The sequence below is a fragment of the Vipera berus genome, assembly GCF_964194415.1.
Source record: "Vipera berus genome assembly, chromosome: W".
Taxonomy (NCBI): domain Eukaryota; kingdom Metazoa; phylum Chordata; class Lepidosauria; order Squamata; family Viperidae; genus Vipera; species Vipera berus.
Window position 1 is genome coordinate 54,581,522 of NC_138210.1, and position 12,021 is coordinate 54,593,542.

The 12,021-nt window shown below is 43.9% G+C and overlaps 1 protein-coding gene across 1 annotated transcript in view; it reads right to left on the reverse strand.

The window, feature by feature from the left end:
- Window positions 1-981: 981 nt before the first annotated feature.
- The window catches only part of LOC308676150 (BAR/IMD domain-containing adapter protein 2-like), a gene marked incomplete at its 5' end in the record, with an annotated part of 32,260 nt that continues 21,220 nt past the window's right edge, over window positions 982-12,021 (reverse strand). Inside the window, 7 exons of the mRNA XM_081341894.1 lie at window positions 982-1,223; window positions 3,147-3,187; window positions 3,498-3,666; window positions 4,685-4,756; window positions 6,335-6,536; window positions 6,718-6,940; window positions 7,217-7,408. Of these exons, the coding sequence (XP_081198020.1) occupies window positions 1,151-1,223; window positions 3,147-3,187; window positions 3,498-3,666; window positions 4,685-4,756; window positions 6,335-6,536; window positions 6,718-6,940; window positions 7,217-7,408 (972 nt within the window). The 3' untranslated portion in view covers window positions 982-1,150. The remainder of the gene's footprint in view (window positions 1,224-3,146; window positions 3,188-3,497; window positions 3,667-4,684; window positions 4,757-6,334; window positions 6,537-6,717; window positions 6,941-7,216; window positions 7,409-12,021) is intronic.

Here is a 12,021-nt window from a genome sequence, read left to right on the forward strand (position 1 = left end):
GGAAAGATAGGTTTCCAAGCTGAACCATGCTGGCTCAGGAATTCTGGGAGTTGAAGTCCATGAGTCATAGAAGAGCCGAGGTTGCCTACCCCTGACCCAGGTGATAAGATGATAACTGCAGTCAGTCAGTTACTCAGCTGGCTGAGCAGAAATGACTCTAAAGAGAGATACACTTAAGACCAGCTGAATTAAAAAAACCCAACACCTTAGGTTGTCCATTTAAACACAGCTTCATTCTGGTTTCAAAATACAGGCAGTCCATTCTGGTTTCAAAATACAGGCAGACTTACCACAGTTTGTTTAGTGACCATTCGAAGTTACAGTGGTACTGAAAACAATGACTTAGGGCCATTTTTCACACCTACGACCATTGTAGCATCCCCTTAGTCAAGCAAAGTCAATGGGAAAACCAGACTCATTTAACAACCGGGTTACTAACTTAAGAACTGCAGCGATTCACTTCGGAAGTATGGCGTGAAAAGGCAAAATTCACTTAAGCAATGGGTCACTTAGCAACCAAAATGTTGGGCTCAATTATCACTGTAAGTCGAGGACTACCCTTACCTTCTTCCTGAGCACATTACCACCAAATCAGTGGCACTTTAGTCAAAGTGGGTAACAGAACAAAAACAAGAGTCTGATCAGTGGAAACTTTTGAGTTGTAAGAAACACTAATCACATTCAGAGGCCCACATTCGCTGAATTTCTCCTCATCCAAATGTTCTGTAACATGCCATCCACAGCTCTCTTCTCTCTCTCTCCTTTTCCTTTCATCTAACCTCTTTCCACCTGTCCCACATCCTTCAACCTTCTCCTGCCTGTTTATCCAACTGTTACACATCTGCCTCCGTCACTTGCACCCAAACCATGTCTCCTCTCCGGCTGTTACTTTCCTCCTGCTGCTAGCTTGCCTTCCCATCCTGGAACTGCTAATACCAACAAAACCCTGAAGCCTTTTTTTTTTTTGCTGTGCGTCGAGACCGTGGACCTTTCCTATGCCATTAGGGAGAATGGCACGCCTGGGCCAGCCTGGCATGCGAAACCTTACTACGAGCCAGAAGCAGCGTATTAGGTGGGAAAGGCCACGTGATGAGGGAAAGAAGGAAGAAATGCAGGGCAGCGGGCTCTTCTCCACTTAACATTGCACGTTTCACTGGATGAGTGGGGCTGAGCGGTCATTGGTCACCGTACGTTTCAGCTTAACGTGAGCAAAGGGATTGATCCTGCAAGGGGAGAGGAGAGAGGCAGAGTGAGATGGGTAGGCCCAGGTTTCAGAGAGCTTTCTGAAGCTGAAAAGATAATACTGCTAGCCTTAAGGTCAACCTTCCCCAACCTAGTGGCTTCCAGATTGATTAAATTCCACCCCCACCCCCCATCATTCCTAATCAGCAGGTGTTGGGAGCTGACAATGTGTCTTGGAGAGGCTGCCGCAGACACAGACTAATGCAACAAAATCATTAACAAAAGGCCAGAATGGGGCAGAATAGCCTGCATCCTATCAGACGAAGGGATTTCTGTAAAGCTCCCCACATTTTGTTTATTTGGCTTTCTCTTCAATTCACCAGCGTTAGAATTGTTGCACAGCATAGTTTTTTTAAAATAAATAAATAAATAAAGGTTTCAAACATAAAGCACTAAACAGCTTGATGGCCAAAAGACCAGTAAAACTGGCCTAGATCAGTGGTTCTCAACTTGTGGCCCACAGACCCCTGGGGGGCTGCAATGTTGTCACCGGGGGTCCGTGGAAGCTTGAAGAAATGTTATGATTTAACTCCTGAGTTAAATCTTGGGGGTCCGTGGCCACAAAAGGTATCTAAAGGGGGTCCGTGTGAAGAAAAAGTTGAGAACCACTGGCCTTGAGGAATCATAAGGCCACTGGCTAATGTCTAAAGTTCCAGAGGCGGGGAATAATGCCTCCTTTATGACTTATAGACTTCAACTCCCAGAATTCCTGATCCAGCATAGCTGGCTCAGGAATTCTGGGAGCTGAAGTCCACAAGTCATTAAAGGGTCATCATTCCCTACCACTGGAACAGTGAAGAAAAATGATTCCAGGAGAAACTGTCAGCAAGCAGTTCCCTGGCTGACCCCACTTTCCTGAAAAATCCTTTGCTTTATAGAGTAACCACTGCATGGTAGCACAGTGGTTAAAATGCAGTATTGCAGGCTAATTCTTCTGACTGCCAACTGCTAGCAGTTCAATCCTGACCAGCTCAAATTTGACTCAGCCTTCCATCCTTCTCCGGTCAGTAAAATGAGGACCCAGATGGGGGGGAGGGCAATATACTCTGTAAATATACTGCTCAGAGTGCTGCAAAGTGCTATTTCTATTTGTTTATTTGTTCAGTTTGTTTAACAACTGTTCAACGTTACAAAAGCACTGAAGCCAGTACTTGCACTTATGACCACTGCTGTATCTCTACAATCACATGGTCTGAATTTGGGCACTTGGCAACCAGTATGCATTTACGATGGAACAGCATTCTAAGACTGTGTGACTGCCATTTGTGATCTTCCTGGCCAGCTTCCAACAAGCAAAATCAACGGGGGAAGCCAAACTCGCTTAATGACCGCCTGAACGACCCTCACGTGAATGATCGCCTGATTCATGTAATCGTTGTAGTGATTTGCTTAACAACCGTGGCAAAAGAGGTTGTAAAGCTGGGAGCAACTCAACAACTGCCTTGCTTAACGTTAGAAATTCAGGTCCCACTTGTGGTCATATGACAAGGACTACCTCTGTTACAAAAAAAGTGGGTTATGTATTTTGGGTACTTTTGCACAAGCATAATTTTCTGTCATTATAAAGCCTCTCAAATGCTTGTGTTACTTAACTGCTTGTAATAAAAACTACTAAAAACCAACCTACAGCTACAGTATAAAATCGGCACATTCAGGACAAAGGGTTTTAAGCTGGCCTTAGATCTGTAGTGCTGGCGTATTACTTTCACGTTCAATTTTTCGCCTAGGAAATACATTTTTGCACTTTCAGTGGTGAGTCATAAAACCAGAATTACGGAACTAGGACCCAATCACGTAAAGGTGAATTCTGTGTTCTAAAGCACAGATCCACAAGATAATGCCAGACCAGGGCCCACAAGAGATTCCACAAGTATGGAAGTGAGAGATAACGGGCGGTTTCTTACCTTGAAGGAGAGGCAGATGGACTTCCAAACTCATTTGCCAACTGGAAAAAAGAAAAGAAACACGCATTCATTTTCAACAGGGATCCTCTCTGTTCGTGCACAAAATCTAGGTTCTTGTACAGTGGACACTACCTACAGATGGCAATGGACAAATACGGATCCTTCCTTTCTTTCTTCCCTCCCTCCCTCCTTCCTTTTCTCATATTTCTCCATTTCTACCTTTTTCCCTTCCCTTCCTTCCACTCTCATCTTCCTTCCCTTCCCTTCCCCCCTCCCTCCCTCCCTCCCTCCCTCCCTTCCTTCCTTCCTTCCTTCCTTCCTTCCCTCTTTCCTTCCTTCCTTGAAACTCACTTGTGACAGGTCAGGATTTAGCATGCTGTAAGGTCGTTGTCGAGGCGCACTGATACGGGCTGAAGGGCCAAACTGTAAATCATCTTCCCCATCGGGTCCAGCAGTTGGAGATCCAGCTCGATCCAAATTTCCGGTGCTGCTACTGTTCAACTTGCTAAGAAGGAAGCCACTAATGAGAGACAAAGGACAGGTGAGGATTTCTGCTAAGGGTTTCTCCCCCAATGCCTGCCTGTTTGAGACAACACACTGCTTCCTGAGGGAGTCTAAAGACTAGCTCCAAACCTTCCAGATATATTCCATTAATCCAACTCTTTTTGTCAGGGGAAACTGAATGTCAAGGCATGCGCCTCTTTTAATTTAAGGGGCGGGGGCTGCCACAAAGAAGAGGGGGGAGGTCAGCCTATTCTCCAAAGCACCCAAAGGCAGGACAAGAAGCAACGGATGAAAACTAATCAAGGAGAGAAACAACCTGGAACTAAGGAGAAATTTCCTGACAGAACAATTAATCAGTGGAACAACCTGCCTCCAGAAGTTGTGAATGCTCCAACACTGGAAGTTTTTAAGAAGAGACTGGACAGCCATTTGTCTGAAATGGTATAGGGTTTCCTGCCTGAGCAGGGGGTTGGACTAGATGACCTCCAGGGTCTCTTCCAACTCTGTTATTCTGTTAACATGGAAAGGAAAAGGAGCTTTTCCATTTTCTGGATCAACCCATACAGCAGGCACTGATTGATCCTGCAGCCAGTGGGAGGGCCATGTGGACTGCGATAACAAAGGATGGAGGTATCCTATGCCCATGTGATATATATTGCCTCTGCAGTCCTTGAGTTATGACCATTATGCAGCCTCCCCATCACAGTTGTTAACTCATCACAGTCCTAAAAAAGGTCGATCATGTGGCTGACCTGGTTTTATGACCTTTTCTGTGGCAGTTGCTAAGCGAATTACTGTGGTTGTCAAGCAAATCCGTGGTCATTAAGCGAACCCATGGTTCACCATGGGTGAGGCTTTGTCAAAAACAGGAAGCAAAAAGCACTGATGTGACTGTGAAACACTGCAAATGGCTGTACCCAGTGTGGTACAAGGTAAGTAACCTCAGGTAGGCCTGTTGGAACTTTGACCAATTGATAAGTAATCAGTCGTAAGTCGAGGACAACAAATTGCAAGACTGAGGTGCCAGGACTTACCTGCTGAGTAGTTTGTTAGCTCCTTCAGCTGAGGGAAAGGGTCGGGTGTAGGAAAATGGAAACCAACCTTTCCTGAAAATGTGAAAAACAGATATTTAAGACAGAAAGAATAGCACAAAACCTCTTTTTTGTGTTCTCCCTTCATCTGAAGGAGGGGAAGCGTCAAATTGGACCCAGTGTTAAAGTTAAAAAAAAGATGGAATAAAGTAATGAAAGGTGGAAAGCTAGAATTTAGGCAGTCTTTGTAAACCCAGAACTCTTACTCCCACTCTGCCTGAATTTTTACAGAGGAGAATCAAGGATAGTGGTTTGAATCTTGGACTAAGAGCAAAGAGAACTAGATTCAAATTCCTGCTCCACCACAGATTTCACAAAGAACTTCGGGACCAGTTGCTAATTTTTCAGCCCAAACTATCTCAGAGGAAGTTATCATAAATAAATGGGTTTGGGATGATTGGATGTAGGGATAGGTTAATATCAAGTCACAATCTTGATTTAGAAACTACGGTAGGCTGGTTGCCACAGCTTGCTCAGCCGAAACCAAAGCACATTCTGGCTTTGAGAGTAATGTGCGAACTCAGTCAAGTTTACGATCACATCCACGTGACCCACCAGAGCGGGGAGAGAAGGGATGTTGCAGGACCCCTCCTCAGGCTGGATCCAGAAGAAGGGCCTTCTCTGTGGTGGCCCCTTCCCTTTGGAAACTCATCTCCATGGAAATTAGACTGGCCCCCACTTTGAGACTCTTTCACAAGACCCTGAAGACCTGGTTTTGCCAGTGGGCCTGGAGAACCCAGAGTGGGATGGAGCCCATCCAGTGGCATGTTTGATTACTTGTTGTCACCAGGGGTGGGGTGGGTGGGAGGTATTGTTTTTACTCTTTTTAGATTGGATTTTCATTTTTGGTAAGCCGCCTAGAGTCACTGAAAGAAAATGGGCGGCCATATAAATTCTCTAAATAAGTAAATAACAATCACGTTGACTTTTTCATTTGTTTTAGCCAGGACTGCCCACTGTGATTGGTGCTCTTTCTTATCCCCGGCAGCTATCTGGAATCCCTTAGCTGGAGAGCTGTGCCTCTTCTCCAATCTGATGGGACCCTCTCCCTTAATACTGGAACGCTTTTCTCTAAATGTCGTGACCCACATAATTGAGTTGCCCACCGCATCCCTGTAACTAGAGACACACTGACTGGAGGGATCCATCCTACGAATGGGAAAGAGAATACAAATAGTCCTCAAGTTACAATCGTAATGGCGCCTGACCATGAAGGTCATAAGTCATAACAGTTGCAAAAAACAACTGTATGACTTTTTGGCAGTGGTTGTTTAAGCAAACCGCCCTGGTCGTTAAGTGCCAAAAACTGGAATTAACTAGCAGATTTAAGCAAAACTATTGTAAAATGCGATCAAGTGACCGCGGGACAGTGCAAATGGTCATAAATGAAGCTGTGCTGCTGAGCACCCAAAATGCAGTCACGTGACCACCTGACCCTTGGAATTTCAGATCTCGGTCGTAAGTCCCCGCCACTTTTTTTTTTTGAGTCTGTCATAATTTCAGTCAGTTGCTAAGTGACTGGTTGTAAACTGAGGACTAGCTGCAGTAATCTAGCTTTTCTAGGGCCAAAGGGGTAGAGAGGTTTACACTCACATCCTGGTTGCCTCGTTTTCCCCATAATGCCAGCCATCCCTCGCCTCAGTCACCAATAAAAGGATGACGTCTCCTTCTTGGAAGTTGAGAAGGGTGCTGTTCTCTCCGGCTGAATGTGAGAAGATTGCCTGGACTCTCGGACGCTCGGAACGTGGAGGCAGGATTGAAAGAGGATTAATGCGGGGCAGGGTCTTGTTCTCGACTGCGAGAAAGGGTGGGGAGAATAGGCGGAAATTAATGGCATTCCTGAGAGGTTGGGTATGTTTCTCCCCTGCTGTTTTCTGCTTAAGCGAAGTAAACTTTCAAGCAATGTTTCTCAACCTTCACAACTTGAAGATGGAGTCAGAACGGGATGCAAATCAGAATCAATGCAGAATACCCACCTACAGTTGCCAGGCGAGTTTCCATCGACATCTTGCGTGGCATTGGCAGAGTGCAAGAGTAGCTGTCAGCAATCTTGATTTGTGAAGTGGGCTGGGTGGGGGTCAGACCTGAGGTGGTGGTGGTGAGGGACTCACTGACTGGCAGGTGATTGAAGTCACGGGATCCCCGCCCTCGGTGCAAATCACCATTTAGCAGCAATGTTCCTTCCTGGATTGAAGTCCGCTATAGGAGATAAGTTAGGAATGAATAAACGCAGGGCACTGATGACATCTCATACAGGTTTTCAAAAGCATTCCTTCTTCCTTTGTTTTTCCCCTGTAGAAGAAATACGTCTTCCATGACCTAAAGGCCAGGAAGTCCCTCCTCATTCCTGCTCCAGGCCATATCAGAAGCTGCCATTTGGAGACCTCAATGGTTTTTAGAAACTCGAACCCAAACACTGAAAGCAAACGGAAAAGCTAACATCTTGTTTATCAGCCCTGACCCACAAACACTCACGTGATTTTGTCCCAATTCTAAAGGCTCTTCCAGGGTCTTGGACACGAGGGGATCCATGGCTGGAGCAGAAATGCCAGCTGTGGTGTTGTTGGCTGTGAGCTTGACCAAAGCCAATGCCCGTTCAGGTAAACGAGTAGGTTGGGTGCACGACGTTTGCCAGATGGGCAGTCTGGCTGCCAACAGCTCCCGCACCTGTTACAAATGAGATGATGGTGGTCTGATCATCTTTTCAGCTAGCCAAGTTATACCCTTTTATATATAAATATTTTATTAATTTTCTACTTTTACAATCATAAGAACTTAATAAACAACATGTTGTCCTGGGTCCATTAGTAATTCAGTGGTACATATTAACTTTTTCAATCTAGGCCCAATATTACACCATCCAATGCTTCCTCTCTTCTTCCAGTACTACACATTTTTCCACATTAGGCAAAAACAATTCTTATTGTTGTTAATACATATACAATTGAGTATCAACATCTTTGTTACATTTTCCTAATAATAATAATGTTGGTTTAAAATATCTTTTTAACCAAAATATATATTAATTGCATCTGCACTTAATATCCATTTGTTCAATTAATATCCTGTTTTTCTTGCTTTTTAAAAAGAAATTAATTTCCCATCAGTGTTCAAAATATCTCTTTCGCTTATACAGTAATTTCTCATAAGTTATATTTGGGTAACTAAAAGCTTCCCTTATTCAAACCCTCTTAGCATTTTCATATTTCCCTTCTCATACCAAAAAATATTCTAGTTATAAATCCTATCTTTCTAGTTATAATACTTCTATTTCTAACAATTATCTATTCTCATCCCAGTTCAAACATCTGATTAATAGTATAATATCCCATCTAATGGGTGAAAACCTCTATTTTTTCTTCAGTCTTACTCTAGCTTTCTTCCTTTGCCAACTAACTTTCCAAGTAATTGCATTTGAATCATCAAGCAATTCTTCCTCTATTTTTGTGTATATTGTTTAGAATAAGAAAGACAATTTGATTAAAGTATTTTTGGAAGGACGCTCGGCCCATTGATATTCATTAAACAGCCTCCCTCCTTCTCCGATTTCCCACAATTGTCCTAACAGCTCTATCTTCCAATCAGCTCTTCTTTCTTATCCTCAGGTGTGTTCTGAGATCTTGACAGGTAAGATATCTTTTCCATTTCCGATATTATCACTACATCTTCTAATTCTTCATTTGTCTGAGTCTGTCTGTTAGATTCTTTCTTTAGGTCCTCCATCTTTGGATCTGTTTCCTCTGATTTTCCTTCTATTTTCTGGGTTGCTAGTTCCTTCTTTGTAGTCATTTTCTGAGTTTGCAGATTTAGATTAAAGAACTGTTCTTTTATCGCCTGTGTATTATTTTTAGTCTCATCATGAGCTAAGGTAATTGTCTCTTGTATTGATTTTAACATAGAAAGAATTTCTTTCTGAAATTCATCAACATTTTCTTGTTGGTATATTAAGCTGGGGACTTTGGGGACAGATGTTAGGGATGGTTTTTACCATTTGAAGCTAAATATGGAACATCCATTTTATTTTTGTATGTAATCTTTAGGGATTTAAAAAGTTTCAGTCAGTTGTCATTTGAACTCCCAATTATCCTGCTGGCCTATCAGTCCATCCTTAACTGTCCCCTCAGGAAATATAAGAAAAATTTGAATTTTTCAAATTTTTCTGTCCAATGTAAAAGACATCCTTTCTGTCCAGAGGGGTGAAGAGCAATTAAAAATTGTTCATCAATCAAATTTCAAAGTTATATATGTGTGTTGCTTTCAAATTAATCTTGTAATTTTCTCTATTTCCCCGCAAGCAATTAATTAGCTGCTTTTGGGGCAATTTTTTGCCAGGAAAAAGTCTTAAAGTCATAAAGATAGGATAGGGTCTCATCCATGTTGCTCAAAAGTTGCTGGTTAATGCTTCTTTTCTTTGGTTGTCAGAAGCTTCTGACTGGCCACACGAATGTAGCCAATCTTTCCCCGCCAATTGGCTTTCTTGATCAAACAGAAAGACTGCTGCCCTCCCGCAATCAACGAGGGTCCCCTCCTTCTCCGTCGCCTCTTCGGGGTGACTTTCGACCCTTTATAGCAGACATGTCAAACTCGTGATGTCACGTGACATCGCGCAACGTATCGGAGCTTTTTCGCAATTGCCGGCAATGGGGTGGGCGTGGTTTCCCAGTGACGTGTCCGGCCCATGGGCCGGCAGTTTGACACTCCTGCTTTATAGGGTCCCCAGCAGGGTGAAATTGAACGCGGAAGACGGAGCCCCATCTTTCTGCGCTCGTTATGCCATGATGTCAAACTGGAAGTCAAGTTATACCCTTTCTGAGGGGTTTCTGGTGCTCTCTAAGCTTGATTGTTTTCTTGCAGACAACAATCAAGAAGTGAACAATAACCCAATCAAAGAACTGCCATATAAGCCAACAGTAAACAACCCAACCAAAAACCCACCAAGACCACTTCCACTAATACCTACAAAGCCACTGATATATAAAAAGAGAACAAACCCCACTCCCTACTACCACTGATGTTACCTAGTTTGGGTAATGAAATGTCTGCAAGAAAACAACCAAGCTCAGAGAGCACCAAGGACCCCCCATTTCAACCCTGAGCTACATTCTCCTTTATCTATACCAGGGCTTTTCCTTTTCATCCATTGTACCACTTTTAGGATATGGCAACATCTGAGTACCACCAGTCGCCTTGCAAGGTGTCAAAAACGTGATGACCAAAAAAAAAAAAAGGAAAAAAGTGATGTAGAGGTAGTCCTTGACTTACAACAGTTTGCTTAGTGACTGTTCGAAGTTACAATGGCACTGAAAAAAGTGCCCCCCAAGCCACAGCCGACCAAGACACCTGCCTGCCTGCCTGGCGGTGCCCTTCCTCCTGTCTGAGGTTTTCATTGTTGTGAGCATTTCTGTTGAGGATTGGCAGCGGGGGTGGGGTGGGGGTGGGTGTTTGGTTTTTATTCCACCCCCCCTCTGCTGGGTGGTTGCAGCAGGTTTTGGTCACTTCACATGACCCTGGGACGCTGTGACCGTCATAAATATGAATCAGTTGCCAAGCATCTGAATGTAAATCACAAGACCCTGGAGATGCTGCAACATTCCAGCAGATCGGCGCTTCTTCTGGGCTTAGCAGAAGCGCCAGGATCAGCACCGAGCTCCAGCTGGAGCCTGGTGCTGATCCTGGGGCTTCCGCTGAGCCCTGACAGCCCTGCAGCTCCAGCCATCTCCCGCTCAGGCTTGTGTGGTGCTGCCACCGGTTCAGCTCATTCCCCTTCCCCGCTACCACTTTTCTAGGATGGTCGTGTACCACCTGCCAGGGGCCAATGTACCACAGGTGGTACCCGTACCACTGGTTGAAAAGCCCAGCCTTTCTCTCTAAAACTTGCCAACAGCAGAAAATCCATTGAGCTCTGTTAATGAACAATTGCTTCCTAGTTTGAGGAATGAAGATGTTGTCTTGGGTTCTGCTTGCCTTTGATTCCAAGTGTTGACAGGAAGTTTAGCTGCACAGTCATATGGCCTGGAAACTTAGAGCAAGGAGTTAATGTATCCCCTCATTTAACACTCAGCTGAAAGATATGCTTGTGTGTGTAACTGAGACAACTATGGGAAGGGAATTTTAATGTATTAGTTAAACAGGTTTGCTGGGCTCCTGAGGAAAACTCTCCACTGAAGCTAGAATAAGTTTTGGGAAGGGATCCTTCATTTGTGCTAATAGACAATCTCATTCCATGCAACAGGAGCTACACGGGAGGATTTTTCTTCAGCATTTCAGAAAGCAGGAAAAATTAAACCTGATGCAGTCTCAGTAATTATCACCACCCCTAGCAGAAAGTATCTGTGCCATTCACATTGAATGAATAAATGTCCTTGACACATCTAATTTCTTCTTTACTTTAGAGAAAGTCTGTATTTATTTCCCACCGTTCCCTCTAGAAGTTCAAGCAGCAATATGTATTTTTGGTTTTCCCTCTGGGAATCAAGAACACATCTTGGGATTCTCATGTTGCCTTCCCTCTTATTTGATTCCACAAATAGTCCTTGACCTATGACCGCAATTGCAACAAAAAATTCTGTTGTTAAACAAGGCAGTTATTAAGTGAGTTATAAACCATTTTAGAACCTATTTTGCCATGGTTGTTAAGTGAATCACTGCAGTTAAGTGAATCAGGCAGTCATTAAGTGAATCCAGCTCCTCCTATTAACTTCACTTGCCAGAAGCTGGCTGGAAAGGTTGCAAATGGTGATCACATGACCCTGGGATGCTGCAGCCATTATGAATATATGCCGGATGCAATTTTATCACTGTAGCCATAGAGAAGCTGCAATGATCGTCAGGGTGAGAACCAGTCATAAGTCATTTTTTTCAGTCCTGCTGTAATTTTTGAACAGTCACTAAATGAATGGTTGTAAGTTGAAGAGCACTGGTTGAAGAGCAATGGGGAATTTTATACTTCCACATTGCAAGAAGAGGTATCCACGGAGATATTATCATAAAAGGCCGGATAGTGGTGACAACTAAAGTTTTTCTGATACCTCTCTTGCAAATATGGAACCACAACATACACAGGAGTCCTTGTTTCCAAGTTTTGCTGGAGGATGTCTAGGGCAGAGGTCCCCAACCTTTTGGGCACCAGGGACCGGTTCTGTGGAGAAAGGTTTTTCAATGGACCGGAGAGTGTGTGGTTTTGTGTGCTGCCTGCATCCCATAGATGGGGCTTTGCTGGCATGCCATGGCCCAGTACCGGTCCACAGAGACTCCTGGTCTAGGGTGAATTTGAGCCCAAA